The sequence below is a fragment of the Acinonyx jubatus genome, chromosome B1 (genome assembly GCF_027475565.1).
Source record: "Acinonyx jubatus isolate Ajub_Pintada_27869175 chromosome B1, VMU_Ajub_asm_v1.0, whole genome shotgun sequence".
Lineage (NCBI taxonomy): Eukaryota > Metazoa > Chordata > Mammalia > Carnivora > Felidae > Acinonyx > Acinonyx jubatus.
Window position 1 is genome coordinate 131,127,958 of NC_069382.1, and position 25,673 is coordinate 131,153,630.

The 25,673-nt window shown below is 35.5% G+C and overlaps 1 protein-coding gene across 7 annotated transcripts in view; it reads right to left on the reverse strand.

Moving 5' to 3' along the window:
* PTPN13 (protein tyrosine phosphatase non-receptor type 13) overlaps positions 1 to 25,673 on the reverse strand; it is a 223,551-nt gene that overhangs the window by 24,505 nt on the left and 173,373 nt on the right. For 4 of the 7 annotated variants that reach the window (XM_027060249.2, XM_027060255.2, XM_027060234.2 and 1 more), the window contains 16 exons: positions 25,456 to 25,563; positions 25,150 to 25,281; positions 20,230 to 20,693; positions 19,026 to 19,172; positions 17,716 to 17,809; positions 16,774 to 16,859; positions 15,883 to 16,042; positions 14,088 to 14,302; positions 13,873 to 13,971; positions 11,503 to 11,861; positions 10,182 to 10,365; positions 8,176 to 8,334; positions 7,491 to 7,662; positions 7,180 to 7,390; positions 3,860 to 3,930; positions 1,127 to 1,188 (listed from right to left, as the gene is read on the reverse strand). In XM_027060249.2, coding sequence (XP_026916050.2) covers positions 1,127 to 1,188; positions 3,860 to 3,930; positions 7,180 to 7,390; positions 7,491 to 7,662; positions 8,176 to 8,334; positions 10,182 to 10,365; positions 11,503 to 11,861; positions 13,873 to 13,971; positions 14,088 to 14,302; positions 15,883 to 16,042; positions 16,774 to 16,859; positions 17,716 to 17,809; positions 19,026 to 19,172; positions 20,230 to 20,693; positions 25,150 to 25,281; positions 25,456 to 25,563 — 2,723 coding nt within the window. The remainder of the gene's footprint in view (positions 1 to 1,126; positions 1,189 to 3,859; positions 3,931 to 7,179; positions 7,391 to 7,490; positions 7,663 to 8,175; positions 8,335 to 10,181; positions 10,366 to 11,502; positions 11,862 to 13,872; positions 13,972 to 14,087; positions 14,303 to 15,882; positions 16,043 to 16,773; positions 16,860 to 17,715; positions 17,810 to 19,025; positions 19,173 to 20,229; positions 20,694 to 25,149; positions 25,282 to 25,455; positions 25,564 to 25,673) is intronic. The other 3 variants (XM_027060259.2, XM_015067325.3, XM_027060239.2) reach the window with 2 other exon arrangements.

A 25,673-nucleotide genomic window follows, 5' to 3' on the forward strand; every position in this document is an offset into this window, starting at 1 on the left:
AAAGAAAATAAGCACCATACAACATGACTAACACTAGAAATACATGAAAATCCAGGTGTTCCAGCTCTGTGTAACTGTAGACCTTATGAATAAACAGGGAATAGTGGGTCTTGCTTTCTCTCAATCCACAAACATACCAAGACCAAGGCATTTTTATTTCTGTGCCCCAATCATTTCTGCCTAATAATTCTTCTATTGCAATATCTTTTAAAGACTTGCTGGACCAGTGAGATGAAAGGCATGGAATTTTGGCCTTCTGGTCACTAAATTTTCCTTCTATGCTAAATCCAGCTTTTGTCCAGATTTTGCTGAGATGACAGGATTTTTAGATTACTAGGAGAGCAATGCCTCAGCTCTGGAGCTTATGTGGAAAGGCATTCAAACAGTGGGGCTCAGACTGTATGGGATGTGTGTGGGATTAAACAATTCCACAAAGTGGACATCCAGCTGGGATCGTTTTAGAATGTTCATTACATGCCAAAAGAAAATCATAAAAAGAAATGTTAGCCAAACGAATGGGCATACACATAGCCTTAAAGAGAAAGCTTGAAGTGGAATTCAGCTATGTATTAAAGTAGCTTTGCTAATTCACCTCCAGATTTTTCTTTGTTAATCTAAATGATTTAGGTTCTTACATTTTATTATGAGGTAAAGCATTTTCCATGTCCTTCTAAAAGCAAGTATGTCTATTTCTTTTTTCAGTACTGTTTTTCCTTACTAGCAGTAGAGGATTGTCATTTGAGGGTCACTGTTGACCAATATTAACTCAAAGGACCAATTCTACTCTTAATTATGTATGTTCTTCTCTTCTGGGTATCTAACACACAACCAAAAGAACTGTGAACTTTCATAAAAAGATCTAAGTATTGAAGCTATCCATTTAAGAGATTAGCTTATATAAGAGCTGAATATGTGCCAAATGATGTAGGGTTGCTCATGTAGGACCTTTACATTGTGTGCTTTATTCAGCAAGGTCTATTTAGTTCCCTAAAATATATTCCTTACATCAGTACATGTTTCTAAAAAAGGCAAATATTTAAATGCGAAATCAGTTTGGTTCAAGACACAAACAAGCTGGTTATTTAGCTAAGGCGGTATGATAGGAAGAAGGTAGCCTTTGCCTTACCTTGGAGGATGAATTACTAGGAGTGAGGGCAGGCTTGTGGCAAGGCTCCACAGTGTGGTGACCTGAAAGGAACAACACAGAGAGTAAGAGAAGAGCCAGCTGGAACCACAATAGGGACATCAAAACAGTGAAAGAAAACCCACATTTCTGTGCACGTTCTTATTTTCATTAGTGCACTAAAAGAGGTCATATTGCAAAATGATTTAAAACCAGCTACACAAAATCAAATATTATTAGAAAAGGGTTTATCCCAAGGAAAAAGCTAATTTCTTAAAAGAAAATACTATAGTCTGCACAAAAGCTCAGTTCGGTCTGGATGGTTCTAGTATCAGACACTGAATGTAAATTCTCTCAACTGAATGGGAGAGGCATCACAGGTGCTGATCTACACTAACTTCACTATTTAAGGAAAGATAGTGCGCCATTCATATCATTTCATAACGGCTATCAATTTAACACAGTAAAGTAAGTTATGGATACAACTAAACAGAACTTTTAACATATGTCTAAACCAAATGTTACTTTTAACTCTTAGCCACCAGTACAAAGATTCAATACATATTACATTAAAAATGTAATACATATTACAGTTAAAAATCATATTTAAAAATAATTTGATTCATCAAATTATATTTTTAAGAGACTTTGAAACATATAGCAGAGTTTGGAAAAGTTAAAAAAGAAAAGAACAGAAAAGAAAAAAAATGTACCGATCTGTGTACTCAAGGACTTCTATTTGAAAATGACCTAAAAATAATTCCACCTAGAAAGATGAAGGTTGACATGAAATTTTTAGACATGAATTTCTGTAATTATGTGGATGATGTTATTACAAAGAGTCAAGAATGTTTTTTAATATTATTTCCAGGAGGTATAAAACATTATCAACCTTCCAAGAAAAGTACTGAAAAAGCATACCAGTAATAAACTACTAGTTCAAAAAGTCATATTGGAATAGTTCAGAACATCATAGCTTATTATTTGTACTGTCTCCCTCCTGTTCCCCTAATTGCCCTTCACCTTGTCTCTAAGCAACCACTAATCTACTTTCGGTCACTATGATTTCCATCTTCTTTAATTTTGAATAAATGGAATAATACAGTATAAACTCTTTTCTGTCTGACTTCTTTCACTCAGCTGTCTTATTTGGAGGGGTTATTTTGGTTATTTTGATTAGGTTGCTATGAGTACCAGACCATTTTTATTACTGAATAGTACTGTTGTTTGGGTATTTTGCAATTGGTTTCTTCATTCAGCAGTTTTTGGACATTTGAGTGGTTTTTGATTTTGGCTTTCACAAAGGAAGCTGCTAAAACATTCATGTACAGGTTTTTGTGTACGGATATATGCTTTCTTTTCTCTTGGGTAAACAAAAAGGAGTGGAATGGCTGGATCATATGGGAGGCACATGCTGAACTTTTAAAAGAAATTGTCTGTTTTATAAAATGGTTGTACCATTTTATATTCCCATCACTATAAGAGAGTTCCTATTATTGATACTGATTTTCAGAACTCATAAAGGATCAGTTCTAAGGGAGTCAAGTGAGAGAACCCCATAAAGACAGTTCACTACGCAGTTTCTACAAGGTGGGCAGGGCTTAGCTCTCTTTAGCTCTGAAACTACAAACAGGCAACAAGTAACTACCCGTAAGTCACTAGAAAAATGCTCTCCTGACTGTTCTGTGAGATAGTCCCTCTCTAACGTGAACTGGAACTATTATAGAGAAGGTGAGATCCCTAAGGCATTCAAGAAAACTGGCGAGGAGGGGAACAAATGTACTTTAGTGTTTTGAAGATAAACTACAACTGTAGTAGTGACATTCTTTTGGTAGATGTTACTGCCTGATAACCTAAAAGTTTAGTTATGTATGAAGTACTGAATTCACATTTCAAATACATTAATTTCAACCACATTCCCACGTCTATCATTCTTATCATGGGCATCAGAAGCTATGTTTACTGAGCCCGATTATGTGAAGGAGAGCATGGAATCAGAAACCCCAGGTTTAAATTCTGGCTCTCCCATTTATTAACTCTGTGAGTTTGGGTAAGTTATCAAACTTCTCTGTGTCTCAGTTTCTCCTTCTATAAACGGAGGATAATAGTAACACTATTCTCACAGGGTTGTTTTGAGGACTCATGCACTTAGAAGAATGCTTATTCTGAAGAATAAGCATTAAATTTATGTTAGCAGGGGTCGCGACCACTAATACTACAATTTCTTTTATTATGCTAGAATGTAAGACAGATACTTTGTGTATTCATTACCATGCTCCCAATGCCCAGACCAATGCCTGGCACAGAGAAGAGATTCAATAACTGAATAAATTACTATGTGACAATCATTATGATAAGCATTTCACATATTATTATTGTATTTATGCTTCATTATAACCTTATAAGATAGATAGTACTAACATTTTTATTTTACTAATAGGAAATAGAAGCTTGGATACAGATCAAGTAACTTCCTAAGGGCACACAGAACTTATAAACTCAGGTCTATCTGGCTGTAAATCCCATGGTCCATGCTGCTCAACTATTTCCTATTACGCACTGAATTTTAGAGATGCTTTTATTTAAATGTGATTTTTTGCACTTAGAGAGATCCTGAAAAGCACTCTGGAAGGGTGATAAAAATACTGTAGTGATAGTCTCCAATTTTGCTTTTGGGAAAAAAAAAATAGTTATCTCTGCATAACTACTTGTGTCACAAAATGAATGTATCCTTACCGTTGGCTTTGGTTGACTGTGGGTTTGCAAGAGTGTGCCTCTTGGAACTGGGGATCACTGGATGGCCATCTCTGTGTTATAGAAAAAAGAAAAGGCAATTCCAAATTATTTAAGATGTTTGTTTAAATACCCTTCAAACCACCTGGTAACTATTGAGCCACAAGAATTTTATTCTAGATAGGCTTCAGGGGGTCTAGGCACCCAGAAGCTGTAGACAAAATATTTATCAGTTTTCATCTACCTCTTTTCCAGAGGGAGATATTCTTGACCCAAAAAAGATTAAGAATCATTTCTTTACATAATTTTTCTCTGGGTTTAGGATTAACACATTACTGTATTTCCCCTCACTTAAAACACTTGTAATATTCATGATCTAATAACTTAGTTCACTGTCATTCAGATGATGGTTCAAAGATAACTTAGGAATTATAGATGACTAAGTTTTGTATATCTGAAACCCTTGATACATGCTTTTAAAAAAGTTATTTAAAGTGAAAATCTAGACAATATATATACAATGTATTATATATACATATACATTATATATACATATATACAATATATGCATATATACATATATACAATATACACATACATTATATATATATACATATATACACACACACACATATATGTGTATGTGTGTGTGTATATATATATATGTATATATATATATATATATATACATATATATATGTATATATATTTAAAGGATTATAAGAAGGATAGTACCACCCAATGTGAAAAACTGTTAAAAAGACATCACCTTGGAAACAGAGGACTGGTATGCAATCTTAACACTGCTAGTACTTGAGAGAAAAGGGAGGTTGCCTAAAGTATATAGTGCTGGGAGAAGCAATTTACCATGGGCCCTACACATCCTACATATTCTTCCTGGGTACCCCAGAAATGAAAGGCCCTGACTGCTTTTTATATGGGCCAGTTCTCAAGGCTATGTTTGTGATGAGCAAGCTTGAGGGATGAGGGAAACTCTTTCTCCAAATAAAAAGCAGGTTTTCTTACAGGCTGCCATGAAGGTTCCTCTTCTTCTCATGGTATTTCTCTCTGGTACTACAACCCACTGCATGTGCAGGAATCCACTAGGCCACATGTGTCATCTTCAGGAGACTTAGAAGATGTGTGGAACTTGTCCCAATACCATGCCATTGTTGCTTGTGGTTACCAAAAAAGTATTTTGTCTCTGACCCAGGAGTTTCATACCTTCTACCAGCATCCAAGAAACAATAACAGGCTGGCTTATTAGCTTGCAAGTTGGGTAAGACCACAGACCCTGTACAGTTCTTGACATACAGACAATTACCACAAATATATACCTCTCTGTTATTGCTGGCTGTGGGCTTCAAAGAGGGTAGATATATATAGTAGTGGAGAGAGCTGGAAGAAGAATGAAGGGGAAAGTAATTGTGACTAGCACCACTATATCTGTTGTGACTAAAGTGAAGAGAAAAGCAGAAGGGCAAAAGAAAGTGATTTTAGAGCTAGCATGAAGGGTACTCTACTAGTTTTGAGGCAAAAAAATTAGCTGGATCTATGGTTCACAGAGATGTTAATTTTCACAAAAATATTTTCCAGATTGAACACTTTCCTCTTCCACTCATTAACATTCAGCTACACCTATGAAAATAAATGTATTCCAATCTAATTTTTAGAAATATATGAGGTAGGGGTGCTTGGATGGCTCAGTAGGTTAAATGTCTGGCTTTTGATTTTGGTTCAGATCATTATCTTGGAGTTCATGGGATTGAGCCCCGTGTCGGGCTCCACACTAACAATGTTAGTCTGGAGCCTGCTTGGGATTCTCTCTCTCTCAAAATAAATAAGTAAACTTAAAAAAAAAAAAAAAAGAAATATATGAGGGAAACAGACTAGGGATTATATTCAAAGAAAAAAAGTACACAATCAAATTTAAAGGTTTAGAAGGAACAAATGTTTATGATCAAATGATTTAATTATACTTTCTATACTTTTAAAGACATACTATGTAAAACTCACCATGTATCACAGACATAAATGTAACATAAATGTGTAATTTAGAAAGTCTGTCTGTATGTACATTACGGTAGGCAGAATAATGGCCCCACAAAGGTGGCTACATCCTAATCCGCCAAACCTGTGAATATGTTACCTTACTGGGTAAAAGGGATTTTAAAGATGTAAGTTAAGGATCTAAAGATGAGGAGATTATCTTGGGTGGGCCCAATGTAATCACAGAAGTCCTTATAAATGAATGAGGAAGGGAGGAAAGAGAGTCAGAGAAAGAGATGTGACAACATAAGTAGAGTGTTATGCCTGCTGGCTTTGAGGATGGAAGGGAAGCTCTGGAAGGTGGAAAAGGCAAGGAAATGGATTTTCTCCTGTAACCTCTTAAAGAAGGAATGCAATCCTGATAACATCTTGATTTTAGCCAACTGAAATCCATTTTGGATTTTGGATCCTTTTTTTTTTTTTTTTTTCATTTTGGATTTCTGACCTCCAGAACTATTAATAAACTTATCATTTATGCCACTATATTTGTAGTAATTTGAAATTAATGCATACTTTTTTTTCAATTTATTTCTATTATTAAGTGAAGGAAAAGTTGCCATTAGCATTTCTTATAATGTGAAATTGTCATGAGGTATGGTGAAAGTGACAATTCTATGCCTCATTGGCTGTAGACATGACGTTTGGGCAGAACTGACTCTGTTCCAGCTCTGGGAATGGGCCAGGACTGGCTTAGGCCAATTGATATATTCCTATTTCTTTGTCTCAATTCAAGGGATAGCCTTAATTTAGGTCTAAGGCAATCAACAGACAGTCCTTGCTTTACCATGGTTATTGGTGAGAATTGTTAGAAGATTGCTCTGGACGGTGCCATGTGTTAAGTGACAAAGCCACTTAATCATGAAGGAAACACATACACAGAAAAGAGAGTAATTGAAAACAGCAAAAAATGGAGCCATAGCCTGCATCAAATTTCACCTGATGACCACCTCATCTTTGCACTTTTAAATCCTATAAACTAGTAAGTTCCCTTTATTGTTTAAACCACTGTTGAGTTGTATTTTCTTTTACTTGCAATTGAAAACATCCTGACAAATGTGGTAACCACCCTATTATCAACTGCAAATATGTATCCAAACACTAATCCACTTAAAGTGCTCTTGGAATCTCCTATTAAGAAGTCTGTTCTAGCTTTATAAACTGCCAGTTTAGTCTGTGAGTTACTAATTCAGGAATATCTTTTTAAGATAATGTAAGTGTGATCAACAGCCCGAAACATGAGCAAACACACAAAACCCACAAGTATTGCAGAGTACCTTGTTGCTTTCAGCACCACTGAAGGAAGGGACATGTCTAATGTTCTCTTAGCTTCTTCCAAGGTCATTCCTTGTGTGCTGACACCGTTCACATAGTGGATGATGTCCAATAGCTGGAGATTACCCTCAACGGCTGCAACTGACCTCGGATTGATATCACTAATATATATCACTTGATGAAGGCTGTCATGACCTCCAGATAAGGAAAAACCTTCAGGGAATAGAAAATATTGGTTTTCCTTAGTCTTAAGAGTACTTACTTTTAACCTAGCCAACAAAATCACACTGCACACAGCCTGAATGTGCATTACCCAACTCCTCTTTGTTGCATGTTAATATAATGTCAGGTAGCAAATGAGGCAGCACTGGCATCCTGGGTAATTCTAGAACTCGTCCTAGGACTAATCTGACTGTCTTGGGTGCAGCTCGGAGCAGATTCACTGCATCTGTGTGAGTCATGTTTGTCACATCTGTGTCATTAACCTACAAAAATGAGAAAGAGGCAAAACAGATTACAGTTTTGGAAAGAGAAGTTGCCATGAAAATACAGCAATCTCCCTAGCTCTACCTTAGCCAGTAAGAGAATGGTCTCTAATTTATTGCTAATTCCCTTTAGTGTGGAAATCATAAGTATAATGAGCAAGTAATTACATGTGAAATAATAATGTAAAATATCTAACAAATGCATCATTATTTTGCTAATATAGGAAATTTGTCCTCATGGTAATTTAAGAAACTTTCTGTCCCTAAGACTCAAGACAGCTTATGTAATGCTTTAAGTAAGAGTAGAGGAACTTTCAAATTAAAAAGGGCACTTTCAGCATTCCCTAAACTGTTAACTATACAAAGGCCTTTATTTTTAAGAGGTGGAGAAGGAAAACGTAAACCAAACAAAGAAATGGAGTGTTATATTAACTCAACCTTCTTGCTCTTCCTTCTCCAGCCCTGACTTGGTCTCTGGTCACATTTGCATAAATCCATTCTTTAATGTCTCACCTTTATGAGCCGGTCCCCAGGTCTTAGCCTTCCATCGCTTTTGGCTGGATCTTGAATGACATCATGAACATAACAACCAATACTCTGATTGCCTTTGGTTACTGTAAAGCCCAGGCTTCCTTTTTCTGATTTAATTAAGGTAATGAGGAGTTCTACTTCCTAGGGAAGAAAACAGCGACTCTTTAGGTTGTCTATTTTTGCCCATTGACAAACAGAGATGACTATTATTTCTACTGAATAGGAGAGGAGGAAATCAAACCTTAAAAGATTACTGATCTTAGCCAAGTGAAGCTAGGTCTATCCAATTCTAGATAGAATGTATTCCCATCTAAGAGTTGGGTTTAGAAACAACACTATGTATTTGTCTAAAGATAGCTGAGGCAAAACTTACTCATGCTTCAATTTTTGTATTTTCAAGGTAAACAAGGACACATGAATGGTTATACTTTGATGATCCTTTGATATATATTTTGAGGGGAAGGTGTAGGAAAATTCTTCATCTATTTCTGAGCAATTAAGATAGATGCCAAGAGCCACAAAAGAAAAGGTTTTCTTGTAAAAACATGAAGCCTTTATGTGATTAGATATTACAACTTCATTTAGATGTACAAAAAAATTTTTTTTTAAAGATTTTGACTGAGGGGTGCCTGGGTAGCTCAGTCAGTTGGGCATCCGATTCTTAATTTCGGCTCAGGTCGTGATCCCAGGGTTGTAGGATCAAGCCTTGTGTTGGGCTCCATGCTGACTCTGGAACCTGCTTGAGATTCTCTCTCTCTCTCTCTCTCTCTGTCCTTCTGCCCCTCTCCCCTGTCTATGCTCTCTCTCTCTCTCTCTCAAATTAAAAAAAAAAAAAGATTTTGAATGAGATATGAAGGTTGCTTATAGTTTACAGGGGTAATGACACACTTCTAAAGGAAATCTTGCAAAGATTTTTTTCTCTTTTTGAAAAGATTATTTTCTATTGCTGAGAATGAAACTGAAGATGTATATGTCTCACACACACACACACACACACACACACACACACACACACACTCTTCTAGGCAAATCAAGTATCTGAAGAGATTAACTCCAGAATGTTTATGATTTTTAGGTGGTGAGATTATCAGTGGTTTCAGTATTTTTTAAATTTGTTTTTTTTTTTAAATTTTCCAATGATAAATATTTATTACTTGGATAATAAAAACAATATTGAAAAAGGTTGACTTTCAATCAATGTAAAGGATATTATTCTTGGAGATTTGGCTTCCAAACTGAATTTAAAGATTCAGAAGTTATAGGGTTATTTGTACAATGTAAAGGATTCCATTTGGGCATACACAAAAAAGTGTGGAAGAGAAAAACTTACATTCAAATTTGATTAAAAATTAAATAGGCAACTCATCAGGATTCGGGAAATAGTAGATACTGTATTAGGTACTCTACCTATATTTCTTTTAATCCTCATCACAGTCCTAGGAGGTTACTCGCCTCATTTTATAGCCAGACCTACTAAGGCTCAGATGAATGAAGTAATTCCACAGGCATCTGCCAAATTATAGCAAGTCAGTGGTAGCGTCAGGATTTATATCCAGGTCTTTTTGTCTTTTCCCCTGATTCTCGGCAGAGAAACACAGCAGATATGTTATCTACTTACTGGACCTGGATATGAACCTACTCAAAAAGACAGCCTTTTCCCTAAAGGGAAGCTTTGTGTAACTACATCTTAACTGACAAAACATGGAATTTGTTTTTTACGTTTATTTATTTTGAGAGAGAGAGAGAGAGAGAGATTGCGTGTGTGAAGGTGTGAGTGGAGGAAGAGCAGACAGAATCCCACGCAGGCTCCATACCGTCAGTGCAGAGACTTTCGTGGGGCTTAAACTCATAAACAATGAGATCATGACATGAGATCATGAGTTCATGACATGACATGAGTTCATGACATGAGTTCATGAAATCAACTCTTAACCAACTGAGCCATCCAGGTGCCCCAGAATTTTCTTAATACAGAGGAAACAACTCACCAGCTCAAAGTCTTCAAGGTGGTTTTCTAAGTCATTTTTCAAAGATGTCAAGCTTTCTTGTCTAGTTGGTTCAGAAATGTGATGCATATGATATTTATCCATTGAATTAGTGGAAGCAGATTCTGATTGGGGTTGATAGCTCTGCCCAAGAGTCATGTCCAGTGGTAGAGGGGAAGGAGGATTGCTACAGAGAGAAAGAAGACTATTTTCAAATACATTTCAGTGTCAATACAGTAAGTTTGTGCCACAAACAGAAAGCGCTTAACACATATTCATGTCTGCTTATGATTACATTCCTAGCTAATTTTTGGCTAACTCTGGACTATGAATTTATTTCATGTCTGCTAGATGCTAACAATACCAATTTTTATTCTCTGTCCACATTCTTTTTTTTTTTTTAATGTTTATTTATCTTTGAAACAGAGAGATAGAGAGAGAGAGAGAGCACAAATAGGGGAAGAGCAGGGAGAGAGGGAGACACAGAATCCAAAGCACACAGAGTCCAACATGGGGCTCGAACTCAAGAACTGTGAGATCATGACGTGAACCAAAGTCGGACACTTAACCGACTGAATCACCCAGGTGCCCCTGTCCAGATTCTATTTTGAAGCTCTTCAAGCTGCATAAATTAGTAAGACAGGTTAAATAAATAGACTTTTGATTCCTAGTCATTAACTAAAGGCTGAAGCCAATATTCTCAGAAGCCTAATGTGTGTTTCAACATAATAAGAAAGAGAAGAAATAGAAAAAGAATATAAGTCTTATTCCTGTGGTTATTTTGGATGATCCAATGGGGGGAAAAAACCCCCCAAAACACCAAAAGAACTTGAACAAGTATGGTTGCACCTAGATATACACAAAGATGTAACCAAACAGTAAAACGTATGAATAATTGTTAGAGGTACAGATGTAGTCTTTTTCTTTTTTTGCCTCTATGCTTACCTTTTGCAAACTGTCTCCTCCCCACCAATCACTTCTCTTTATATTAGTACTCCCTATTCTCCTACCCCATCAGTATCAAAATAGGTCTCTTCTCTTTCTTGTAAGTATTATGAATTACGGTGAAATACAAACAACTTTCCCAATTACTAGTAAATATACTCAAGAGAGCAGCAAGTCTCAGGTTGAACGGCTAGAGAGCTTACAGTTTTGCTAACTAAAACTGTCAGTCACAGTAACTGGATATCCAATACAGTCATCATCTGCCTGATCATTGTGAAGTTCACACAGACATATTTCATTCTTAGAGAAACGTATGTTGCTGCTCCTGTCACAAACAAGAAACAGTTGCTTTGAGTGCTACACATAATAGTGACAATACCTGTCATCAAGTTCTGGTTTATTAGGCATTTTCTGAGGATAGTAAAACATGGTACAGATGGTGTCTTCTTGATTGTTAGATGCTTCATGTTGGCTTTGTGCCTGTGATACCATGTTGCTCAGAGTCTGATGCAAAGCTGAACTCCAACTCATATTTGGTATCTTTGCTGGAGCTTTTACTAAGTCGTCTTCTCCACTCCCACTGCTGTCACTGTAACTGTCTCTCCTGGATGTACATTGTTTCTTGTTTTTGTCATACGTTTCATTTTCATCTGAGCTGGTGCCTTGCTCCACACATGCTGCTTGAGAAGAGTCTTTACTGTTGTTTGGGAGAACTTGTGCTGGAGAGTGCAACGGGGTCTGTAATGGACACATTTAAAGAGATCAGGGTGTGACAACTTATATTAACGCTAGAACACTTAATTGAAAAGGAACATGCTGAACAGCAGCACTTTCTATTAAAATATTCAATTATTTTCTGATAATAAAGGTAACCTATGCTCATTACACAGAAAAATCATATATAAATATATGTGAAAATAACAACTAATATCATATGACTTATACTTTATATCAGAATTATATTATATATTATATCTTACTTGTTTTTTTTTTTTTTTAAGATTTTATTTTTAAGTAGGGGGGAGCCAAGATGGTGGAACAGCATGGAAGATTTTATTTTTAAGTAATCACTATACCCAATGTGGGTCTCAGATTCACAACCCTGAGATCAAGACTCACATGCTCCACCAACTGAGCCAGCCAGGCACCCCTGTAGCCTACTTTGAAATTTAGGTTTCGATCATGAGTTTTTTCTGAGGTCCTTAAATATGCTTTGAAAAAAACTGCATAAAACTATGTAATGATCCCACAGATGACTATACCTTTTATTTATTTCAGAATTCTTTTATTTTATAGAGTTGTTTCTAACTTTCTGCTACAATAGAAATCTAGAGCTTTTTTGTATGTACATTTTCACCCGAGTTTCTCATTATTTCCTTATAATTTTCTATATAATAGTCAGCACATAGGATGCTTTAAAAGGCCTTGCTAAGTATTTCCAGATTGCTTTCTACAAAGATTGTATCAATTTATATACTCATTAAGAGGAGAGTTCTACTCAGTTCTTCCTATCTGGTGCCAAAAATCAATGTAGTCTCATAAAATGCTGTTTGTAATACACCTTACAGAAATCATATTTTCCTATTAATATCCTACAACTACCCCTCTCCCGGACATAAAGACCAAAGTTTCTGGGGCCAGACACTGCTGCCTTTCATACCCAGGGGTCATGTTTATTGGTAATGGAACACACTATAAAGTAGACAGGACAAAAGTTGTCCTTCTTCAATTATATTAATATTATTATCCATCTATGTATGGATTCCTACCTATCAGCATGTAATTTATAAATAACCATCAAAATAGATTTTGGATCCTTTAGCTATTCCTTGACATAAGAAAGGGAAATGGATAAACATATTGCTTGCTCTGTGATTTCTAGTATTAAAAATAAAGGCAAAAACTCTCAAATAAATTTTATTTATGTATTTATTTGTTTAAAGTTTATTTATTTATTTTGAGAACGAGTGAGCACAAGTGGGGGGAGGGGCAGACACAGACAGGGGGAGAGAGAGAATCCCAAGCAGGCTTCACACTGTCAGTGCAGAACCTAATGCAGGGCTCAAACCCACAAACCGCAAGATCATGACCTGAGCCGAAGTTGGACGCCTAATGGACTGAGTCACCCAGGCTCCCCTCAAATCGTTTTTATTATTTAAACTAGCTCAGAATGAGAATTATGCTTCCCAGTTTGGTTCAATGAAGAAATGGACAGAAGGGCTTTGTAACCATTATTGTATTTTATTTTTAATTTATTTACTTTTTAAATTTAGGTTTATTTATTTATTTTGAGAGAGAGAGAGGCGGAGTGTGTGAGCAGGGGAGGGGAGACAGACGGAGAGAGAGAATCACAAGCAGGCTCTGCAGAGCCCAATGCGGGGCTTGGACCCATGAACGCATGAGATCATGACCTGAGCCAAAATCAAGAGTCAGATGCTTAACCAACTGATCCACCCAGGCACCCCTGTAACCATGATTTGAAATCTTTTCCTATTTATGCTTAGAAAACAAACTCCTAAAATCCTAGAACTTTATAAGTGGAAAGGAGAGAAGAGAAAGTGAATTGAATTACTTTATATTACATATGCAGAATGCACTCGGAGGTCACGTGACACACCCAACATACTCCTAGTTAAAGAATAAAGTAGATGAAACCCAGGAGATCAATCAGTGACAAAACCATGACAGCTGAATTAATCACTCAATTGCTATTCTATAAAAATATAAATTAATTTTTCATAGTTCTCACCAAAAGAGCAGGGTCAATTTCTGGTAGCACACCAGGTGAAGGTCTACATAGAAGCAAGGATACTTCTGGGGATGTTCCCCGGAGAGCAGAGATGACTTCCTAGGGGTACCATGAATGACAAATGAAGATACAGTTAAGATAGCACTATGAAATCATAATGAAAGGCTAATCCATCTCATTATTAAAAGTATTACATTCACCACCTGGGGGCTCACCTGCTGAGATAGTCCTTTCAAAGAGGCTCCGTTCACTTTTAGGATAACATCTCCCACTTCAATTTTTCCACTTTCTGCTGCTGGCTGTCCAGGAAAGAGCTTTTTAACTCTTACTATGCTGGCATTCATTTGTTCAGGAATAAGACTGTCTTCTCGAGAAAAACTGAATCCTAGGCCTGAGCTATTTTTAAACAATTTAACCTCAAATGTATTCTCTGAAGAAAAAAAGACATTAAAAAAATGTAAATATTCTTATCGTGCTGTGTACACATATGCACATACAAACGTATGTGCTTTTAGACACATTTTAAAAAGCCCATCTTCTCAGAATATTTACAGCTTTACAGGCACTTACTGTACTTTTATTCTATATTCAAATCCTATTTCACACTCTCTTTCGTTAAAAAAACTTAATAAACTAAGCTGCATGAACTAAGCTACTTGAACAGAAGAGAGGATTTTGATATCTGGGTTCTGAAAATAAAATTATGCTTTAATCCCATGTGTTTTCAAAGATTATAGAATAACATTAAAAAAAAAGAGAAAAATCTGGGGAAGGGTAAGAATGAAGGAAGTTTGGGGACACAATGGGAGAAAGATGGTAAGAAGAGTGAAGCAAATGTTAGAGAAGGGTAGGGGAAAGTAAGCTGACATTCCAGTGTTTCAGTGAGGTATAATTTAATCCAGTAAATTGATACGGCATTATAAACAAATTTCAACCAACAAAAGAAGTTGAAAGAACAATAACCAGAAAAGAATGAAGTAACATATTTAAGGAAGGAGTGATGGAAGAAATAAACAATACAAGGCAGTATAAAGAGGTAAAGTAGGTATGCTAATTTTATTTTCATAATCAGATAAAATAATACAGGCTGGGCTATTTTTTCTCCTTATTTTTGCGAGTATTTCTGAGGCACTAAACATTTGGTAATCAAATAAGGATTTAAAATAAAAGGCAAAACAATGGCTATATACCACCATCAGCATTCATAAAGTAAAGGACATTTATGCCCCTTAAAATGAGATAGATGGAAATCTCAGAATAAAGGGTATTTCTGTATTATGAACACTTAGCTTTATGAAAAGCTCAGTACTACCTCATTCTTAATTTTCTTATTTTTTAAAAACTTTTATTTATGTACTTTGAGAACAAGAGCGGGTGAGGAGCAGAGAGAGAGGTAGAGAGAGAGAATCCCAGACAGACTCTGCAGGGCTCGAACTCCTGAACTGTGAGATCATGACTTGAGCTAAGATCAAGAGTCAGATGCTTAACGGACTGAGCCACACAGGTGCCCCTATTCTTAATTTCTTATTTTACTAGCAAGTAGCAGTATGTCCAAGAGCTTGCAAAGTTTGTAAGAAAGATCATGATCTGGGAACTATGAGGTGAATTTCTACCTAGGGTTAGCTTGACAAGTCCACAGAATTAAACAAAAATATAGAAAATGTTACAAGTCAAGGTTTCATATGAGTTTGAAGCCATTCTCAGCAATTATTTATAGTTATTTTTTTCCTTGAAAATTTCATTTGAATTTTATAACTATTCAAAGGACTATTAAGTGACCAAAAGTTGTTTCATGGATGACTTCATTACCTGAGGTCTTTCAGACTTTAAGAGGTGCATATATATGTCCTTAAAAAAAAAAATGGTATAGTGGTCCATCAGATTATTTATACTTGACAAGAGTAATTAGAGGGACTCAGGCATGAATTATATGATCCAACATACAAAAATCAATTTTTGAGTAAGTCAAGAATAAGTTAAAGGTGAGATGACAGTCTCCCAAGGCCTGACCTTCGGTGACAAAGCTGTAGTCTTTGACATGAGTCATTTTCTTCATCTTTTCTGGGGCTTGACCTTGGGCATCTGGATCTGGAAAGGTGCACTGTGGGGTGATGGGGACATGTTCTTTGGATGCTGGAGATTGTCCTTTTTCTAATAACAGATGAACCACCTGGACAAATGGAATAGCATTTCATTAACTAAGAAGAATTATAAGAAAGTAGATAAATTTTGAGGACTTTATATGGTTCATCTTATAAAATCATTTAAAGTAACTTGCCCACCAAAATACAGATAGAGGGAGAGAAAAAAACAAACAAAAAAACCCCACCAAAAACATAGAAGGAGGGAAAAAAACAAAAACAAAAAACAAAGCAAGGGATTGAAAATTTCACAATCAAGTTTTTCTTATTTTCTGTATAAAAAATAATTAAAAAGAAAAATCTCTCTTATAGAAATAACATAAACATGTTATAAGAAATTTGGGCACTAGAATAAGAACACCATTATACTATAATACATAGACCATTATAAATAATTTGGTAGACTTTAGAAAATAATTCAGCTTTGGGCTGAAAAATGACTAGAAGTGAAAATCACTAGATGTTTGTCCTTGTTGACAAAAAGTTAAAAAAAATGCAAACTCCACCCTTCCTCCTGTCAGATCTGGTAATATTATGGCTAAATGTGATATAGAAAGTCAAGTTCCCTCAGTGAAAAACCTCTTGCAATAATACCTGCTTCCCAATTTAGAGGGAAAAAAAATACTAGAACGTTTACATGAATCAGTCTTGGTTTCTTGACTAATAAATTTGGAGATCTTAGTGAGACAGATATTATTCACAAATTATTTATGTTCTTGTAAGCTATCTTAAGTGGTTGGTATAATGAGCTATTTATTACCTGTCCTGTATTTCTCAGTGTTTCCACAGCTTGCTTATGGGTAGCTCCTTCCAGACTAACTCCGTTAACAGCAAGAACACGATCACCTATAAATTAGGCAGCAATTTTGAGAAATGTAGATGATAAAATAAAGATTCTATATGCTTTCTAATATCTTGTGGTCTTGTTTTGTATTAATTTGTTTAAGGAGAGACTCAGACAAATTCTGGACAAAATTCTGTCACAGAGTTTCTTTAATATGTGTTTACTTTCTTTCCTAATTTTATGACTAATCTTAAATACAATTTAGAAGAAGATATTGTATATATTATAAAGTCAATTTATTTATTTATTTATTTATTTTATTTTTAAAAAAATTTTTTTAATGTTTATTTATTTTTGAGACAGAGAGAGACAAAGCATGAACGGGGCAGGGGCAGAGAGAGAGGGAGACACAGAATTGGAAGCAGGCTCCAGGCTCCGAGCCGTCAGCCCAGAGCCCAATGCGGGGCTCAAACTCACGGACCGCGAGATCGTGACCTGAGCTGAAGTCGGAGGCTTAACGGACTAAGCCACCCAGGCGCCCCTATAAAGTCAATTTAAATAAACTGACTATAAATGTAGAGAGATTGGAGGGCATAACCTAGTTAGCTGTTATTAAAAATGTAGATACCAGTGTTTTTACAAGAGCACTATTCCTTTCTCATTTTCTGGCAATTTGCTTCTCAGAAAGTACAAAACGTGAACTGAAACACTGTCAAGATATTTTCCGATACTAGAGATTAGGCTGGAAAGAAGAGTTTTGGAATGACATCAAGGAGTTTTTTTTAATGCTTTAATCTTAAAAAAATTGCATGTGTTCTTCTATTATGAATATTTAAAGGTCTTTATGAATTTCCTAATTTCTACTTTATTTGTTGAAATGATAATCCTATATGCAATTCCTGTACACACACACTCTACCTTTGTGAATTCTACCATCGGACTCGGCTGCTCCCTTGGGAATAACAGCTTTCACATAAATGCCACCATGTCTGACGCTGGTATTCACACCCCCCTAAATGGAAAAAGACAAGTAAAATAACATTTTGTAATATGAGAAATTTCACACTCCATCTTTCAAATCTGAGACCTAGAAAGCGTTCAATCCATCAGCCAAAGCAGCAGTACCACATCAGCACATGCAATTAATTCGAAACCCAAGAATATTTCTAGCCAAGTTTTCCAAATGTAAAGCAGTTACATTTTAGAAAAACTCTTTACTCAGAAAACAACATGTCAGATCTTGACTGTATGAAGAATTGCTCTCCCTTTGTAAGTCTATACCATGAGTTATGAGCAAGCAGGAAGCAAAATCCATCTATGCAAAATTAGTAGAAGATGACTGTCTGAAAAAAACAGCAAATAGAATAATTTGCTTCAGATCATATCTGCTAAACTGAAACTTGCAAATCTCATGAGTCAAGAAAAACATTTTTTTTTTCATTTTGAAAGGCTTTGGTAGGTAAGTTTTGTTATAATGTAGATGAGATCTAATGAGTATATTCTCCATCTTTTGTGGATATACAGCTTTTCTTTCCCTACACAACAGAAAGATAATAAAATTCTAAAGAAGTTAAGGACAAGAGGTAAAGGATTATGATATTTTTAAAAGTGCTAGAACATTAGGTTTTCTTTTTGACCTCTGTATATTAATAGTGCTGTTTCTACCATGTTTCTAAATGGCTTTTCCTACCTGACAATACACTTCAACTGTCATAAATAATAATGTTACACTTTAGAATTAATACAAGTCTCAAGCATTTTCATCAAATAGCCTATGCTCATATTTTAACTACCTTAAAAGTACATATATTCCTTGGGAACCTCTAATTTTAATATACTAATCACATTTACAAATTAAGATATATTATGGAGAGAAAGGGCATATAAATATACATTAGAATTTATTTATCATGTGGGTTAAAATGTATTATTCCATGCTTATGCAGAAGTGTCAAATGTATGCAAAACATACTTATTAATTTTATGTTTTCTAAGTCTTGTATTCAGATTAAACATTATAAGGGGTTTGAGTAGATAGACTTGTCTAATTTCTTTTAAATCACAGGAAAAAGTGCCTAGCACAAAAGTTATTTTTTAAAAAGTTTTAAGATACAATTCAATTTTTAATTTTGGAAATATTTGACAGGTTTCCCTTTCGAAGCAAAATAAATTAATAAATTGGCATACAATAGGTTGCTGGAAACAGAGAAGAGAAAACATTTGAAAACCTTGTCAAACAGTACCGTGACACTTATCCCCAAGCTGTTATCATTTTTAGCCAGTTCAACCTCAAAGACATCTCCAGGTTTAGGAGGTGATGAAGGAAAAGTTTTAAAATTCAGTTTGTTGGATGTATTCATTGAGGAGGAGGATTCCTTAACAAAGAAAAACAAACAAAAGGATTTCTTGTTAGAGTCAGAATGAATTACTACTGGAAGATCAATATGTGTTTTTTAGAAAAATTAAGAAAAAGCAAGATATTAAAGGATAGAGTAAATTCAAAGATCATGAGGGCTGGAAGACATCTTAGAGATCATTTAATCCAATGCCTTCATATTTTATGGTTAAGGATATTGAGGTCTAGACATTAAAGGTCTTCCTTCAGGTCAAACAGCTAGATAAGGCAGAGGGAATCCCAGAACCCAGTTCAAACCTAGCTTTTACATAATCCTTGTCCAATGCTTTTTATGCTCCTGAATGTAGAAAGTATTTCTAGTTCCTTTAAAAATCAATATATATCAAAGCAGCAGCTTTTAACTTGGACCTCTAAGATGAGTAGGCTTCATGTTTACTTTGCTTATATTTACAAATCCAATATAAACAATACCTAAGACCCATTTGTAAGGGCATTACCCTCTTGTGAGGAATGTTGGTTCCTCCATGAACAAAGAGCTTATGGGTCTTTTCTGAATCCGCTTGTGAATGTGAGTTTAAATTTATGTCATTTCTAGGAAACGAGCAATTTTGTATGTTGTTGTTCTTATTATTTTTGTACATTCAGAACTTCAGAAGAATTCAGACTATCAACAGTAAAGTCAACTGCCCATCATGTGAGCTATTTACGAACAGAATTTTCAGATATTAAATTCTCTTATAATAGAAACGTTAAATATACAAGATATAAATGACTTGTAAAAAATAATCATAACCTGATTATTCATTCCTTTCTGTTATCAGGTAGCAAGTTCCCAGAATAATAGCCATTTTAGAGTTAGTATTCAAAGCTGCTAATTTGTCAGAAAGTTAGTATCAAATGCAACAGCAGTTAGTTAGTAACATAATATATACATGATTCCTCCTTTCCAGACTAATAAAAGCAGTTTAGAGTAGATTATCCTGCTCTGTAATATATTTGCTATTGTTTGCTTTATTAAATGAAAAAAACAAACACACACAAAAACAAAAAAACCAGAGATTTAAATTAAACTATGCCTTTTTTGGTGTTTGATGATCCTGAGTGCTCGAATAAGTAGCTTCATCCATGTCTGAATCTCCACGGTCAGAGTAATCTGTTGCATCAGAAATGCCTGGGTTTTTAGTCTTGTTTCCATTACTGTCAGCGGAAGCCCTCTTTTTCTCAGTGGTTTTGGATATCACAGAAGGGGAAGGGCTGCCGTGCTGTGATTCCTGCCAGGTTCGGTCACCCGCAGGGCTGGCAAAGAAACCATTGACCTGGCTCTGGGACAAGCTGGCACTCTCAGTCCTGGAATCCTGAGAACTCAGGCTTCCTTCGCGCAGGCCCCCAGACTGCCCACAAGAGCTCTCTGAGATGTGCCTTGGGGTACCATGTGGCCAGTGGTGATCCTCAGAAGAATCTACAGTACTGTCTTGCATGTAGGAAGGTTTCTTCAGGTAGTTTTTCATGCCATTGGCAATGTGCACAGGAGTAGAAGGCACTAGAAGTCAAAAATCCATGAAGGAGAGTAACAGGTTAGTGACACACATGTCTGGGCTTACATACTTGCAGAGCGTTTCTTAATGATTGTGGGAGAATTTTACACAGGATAACATATCCACAACACCTGATCCAGGGCCTGGAGCCAAAATAAGGACCCAAAAGGTGTAGCAGGTGCTTTGTGATTCCTTTGTCCCCTCTTTTGGTCATTCCTGTTGCATCTCCTATAAAAATGCATATCCCCTTTGCCTTAACTTTTTATTTCCATTCTCCAAGACCTACTTCAAATGAGTCTCCTCTGTGAAGACTTTTTTGATTCCCTAACTAAAATTAATTTGAATCACCCAAACTCTTTAATCCTTATTTAATGGTTATTTATTTATTTATTTTATATTGTCCTCCCAGACTGCCTTTTTTGGACTCCAAATAATTATAAAGGCAACTCCAAATTCATTATATATATATATATATATATCTTATCAAAAACCACTTAAAGTGTATCTAAGTAAGACACAAATCAGAGATTTGTATAAAAAATTACAGATGCAAATTTATAAGAAATTGAAAGTTTTATGTAGCATGCGAAACCAAGGAAAATTTAAAAGAAGAATGAGCAACTGGAAAAGGAATATTTGCAAAAATAACAAAAAATAATCAAAGGGTTAATATTCCTAATATGCAAAGAGTTTCTAAAAGGTAGTAAGAAAGAGATTTAAAACCCCTATGCAACAAGGGTGTGATGTGTAGACTGGAAATTCATTTTTTTGGTTAACATTTATTCAATTTTGAGAGACAGAGACAGAGTTGGGGGCGCAGGGCAGAGAGAGAGGGAGACACAGAATCTGAAGCAGACTCCAGGCTCTCAGCTATTAGCACAGAGCCTGATGTGGGACTTGAACCCACGAACTGTGAGATCGTGACCTGAACTGAAGTTGGATGCTTAACCGACTGCGCCAACCAGGTGCCCCTGTAGACTGGAAATTCAGAGTAAAATACAAATAATAAATATATAAAGCAACATTCTCATTGTTGCTCAAGGATATGCAACTTAATGCAGTTTTCTACCTGTATGGCTGACAAAAATGAGAATGACTGATAATCTCTCATACCACTGATGGTGTGAGAAGAGCCCTGTCACATCTACTTGGCTAAATATACATTGATAAAACTTGGGCAAATTGATAGCACTCTGTCGAAAATTTAAATGTGCATACTAAATACACTTTTAGGTATATAACCTCTAGAAATACGTACATTTTCCAATGGTGTGTATACAAGTATATTTGTTGAAGCAACATTTATAAAAGGATTATAGCTAACCTAGATGTACAACAGAAAAACATCAAAATTTAATACACCCATGACACGAAATATAATGCCATATGAAAAAGGTGTATATTCATGGATGTTCAGAATATACAGTGTGCAAGTGACAAATTGATATTTAGATTATAAAAAATAATTGGATTTTTAGTTAAAAAAAAGTGTGTGTGTGTCTGTGTGTGGACATGCATACAGGTACCACTTTTTTTTTCAATAATGTATCTATAATATACAGAAAGTGACATAGACACCAAACAGTTTCCCTAGAAAATGGGGTAAGAAGACTTTTTACTTCATAGATTTCTGTATAAATGGGATTTATTTTAACAAACTAGTATGTATTCTATAACTTTAAAAAATTAGCAAACATAAAGAAAAATAAAACTTCCTCTTTGGTGGTTGATACTTGAGAGGGATAGTCTAAGATACATACCAGTAATGTTCTACCTTCTTTGAGTTTTATTTTAAGTTACACTACAGTATAGCTACACGTGATGGGAAGAGTAATCTAGCTTTCTGAAGAAACTGTTTCACAGAACTATATTTTAACATTATGCTTTTAACTTTTATTGAGAATGTATAGTAAAAAATAAAATAACCACATGAAAGTCTGCTGGAAAAAAAAGCTTCATTGATCTCTACACTAGGTAAAGTTTCTCTGCTAAATGCTCTCTTGGCACCTTGGAACTTCTTCCTAATGTTTATCATACTTACAATGAAACATTTATTTGCTTAGTTCAATATTTCAATATTTGTCTCCCCTGATAAAGTGTAAGTCTCATGAGGGTAGAGTGTCTGTGTCTTGCACACCACAGGCATTCAATAAATATTTGTTGAGGGGTGCCTGGATGGCTCAGTAGGTTACGTGTCTGACCTCAGCTCAGGTCATGATCTCACGTTCGTGAGTTTGACAGCTCAGAGCCTGGAGTCTGCTTTGGATTCTGTGTCTGTCTCTCAATGCCCCTCCCCTGCTCATGCTCTATCTCTGTCTCTCAAAAGTAAATAAACATAATAAATAAATAAATAAATAAATAAATAAATAAATAAATAAATAAATAAATAAATATTTGTTGAACAAATGAGTGAATTTTCTATAAAATATCTATTGAAAAGAAAACCAAGATGTGAATCCCTTAGAGCTTTAAGTATTTAGAGGAAAAATGAGCTTCTTCTGAATCATATGCTTCTTTTGCTAAAACATGGTGAGTAAAAGAACCCAATGTTTGTTTTGTTTTGTTTGATTTGGTTTGGTTTTGGGTGCTTGAAACTCAGAAGTATGCTACAACATTTTCAAATGCAATCATCTTCCTTTGCCTAAGATGACTAGACTACAATTAGATTATAAGGCTCTTTTGGGCAGTGATGGTGTTTTCTATCTGTTGTGTTTGTTCTATCTGTTGAAAATATTACTTATATACGTACATATTTATATATATATATATATATACACACACACATACACTATATACATACAAAATATTTAGTGAATATAAGAAACCATAGTCAAAATAACTCATCTGTATAAAATGTAAGAAATTTTTATGTCACAATACACTGTACAAAATGTTTTTTTTCCATTTTATCATAATTGTCTGAAATTATGCCTAAAATTCACTATCTAAACTTGTTTCTCAGCTAATATTTAACTATTCTTTTAAATATTTCTCAGTATCTTTGGGATGAAGGTAACTTGCACATAATTAGCTCTTCAATGTTTTTGAAAAATACCATTAATAATGACACCTAGGTGTGCCTGGGTGGCTCAGTCGGTTAAGCATTGACTCTAAGGTCATAATCTCACCGTTTGTGAGCTCCAGCCCCTCCTCTGGCTCTGTGCTCTCTCTCCCTCTCTCTTTCTCCCTCCTCCTCCCCAAGTCATGCACACACACACACACACACACACTCTCTCTCTCTCTCTCTCTCTCTCTCAAAATAAACGAATAAACTTAAAAAAGAAATAATGACACCTAAAATTCACATTTAAGTGCCTAATAGGTACCAGGCAATATGCTAATTCTTTACATGTATTATCTCATTTAATTTTCAAAATCTGTAAGACAGGCACTTCTATGTTCACCATCTGATATATGAGTATAGTGAGGCTTACCATGTTAAGTGATTTACTCAAGGTACACGGTGTTAAGCGGCAGAAACAAAGTCTGAGCCTAGACTTTGGAGCCATTCCCACTGTCCAGCATGTACTATATGTGTTTCTGCCTGCCTGCCTGCCTTCCTTCCTTCCTTCCTTCCTTCCTTCCTTCCTTCCTTCCTTCCTTCTCTCTTTCTTTCTCTCTCTTCCTTCCTTCCTTCCTCTCTTTCTTCCTTCCTTTCTTCTTTTCTTAAAAAAAAAAACTTAAGTTTATTTATTTTGAGAGACAGAGAAAGAGAGGGTAGGCAGAGAGAGAATCCCAAGCAGGCTCTGCAGCATTAGCACAGAGCCTGACGTGGGGCCTGAACCCACAAACTGTGAGATCATGACCTGAGCCAAAATCAAGAGCCAGATGCTTACCTGACTGAGCCACCCAGGTGCCCCTAGTATGTGTGCTTCTTTCACAAACACTGCCTCACCACTTGAGCCTCCTAGCAACTCTGTGCAAGGTAGACAAGGAGAGCCAAGATCACTGTCTCCTTAAAGACAGAAAAACCACCATGGCTCAAACTCAAGTCATCTAATCTTCATTAAGTGCCCTTTCTCCTGCAACTTGCTAATGGCAGAAATTAAGAGACAAAATGACAAGGTCTTGTTTTTAAATTTCTAATGTTTTTGTCTTTTTACTTTATATAATCTTGTTCAGGGTGGGACTTCATAGATAACTATTATACAATTATATGAATTAGACAACGATAAAGAATTTTACTTCTGATTTGGCCTAAGACACTTACTTAAATGACATCAATTTTGCACAACAAATCTATTTTTATGCATATATTACTAAAGATGAATGAGATAGGAAACTTGGAAGCGATGAATGAAAAGTTACACTAATGCATAATATTAAAACAAACTAGAACTACATACATCAAATTTTCAGAAAGGAAATAAGGAACTTAAATCCAATGTATTAGGCCATGATAGTGAAGTTCTTGTGAAAAGTTAAACAGAACACACAGCTAAGAAACATCTACAGCATTACCTTTGGGTATCTTTTCTTTTGGCTGAGAGATAACAAGTGTCACATCTTCAGGTGCATTTTGCAAAATTTCAATTGCAGCATGATGGCTGACCCCCTCCAGACTCACACTATTCACAGATATCAAACGGTCTCCTGTAAAAATAGACAATCCAATATTTTCAAAACTAAAGAGAAATTCATGCTAAGTCTTAGAAATGTCGCTGCCCCCTTCTTTATTTTTGTTTTGCCTGAGTTCCACTTTCGTCATCTGTGCAAATTCATGCCTGTCAGTTAAGTACATAAGAAATTATCTAATATGTAAAGTACCTGGCTTTAAGCATCCATCCAAGTCAGCTGGTCCTCCAGGGGTAATTGAACTAATAAATACACCTAGATCCAGTCTTCCCATCTTCTCCCCACCAATAATTTGAAATCCTGTGAAATAGCACATTGAAAAAAGAGTTTCACGATATTGGTGTTTTCAGTGATTAATAATCAGTCTGTCCAATACACAGAAGTGTAGAGATTCTCATATCAAATATAAT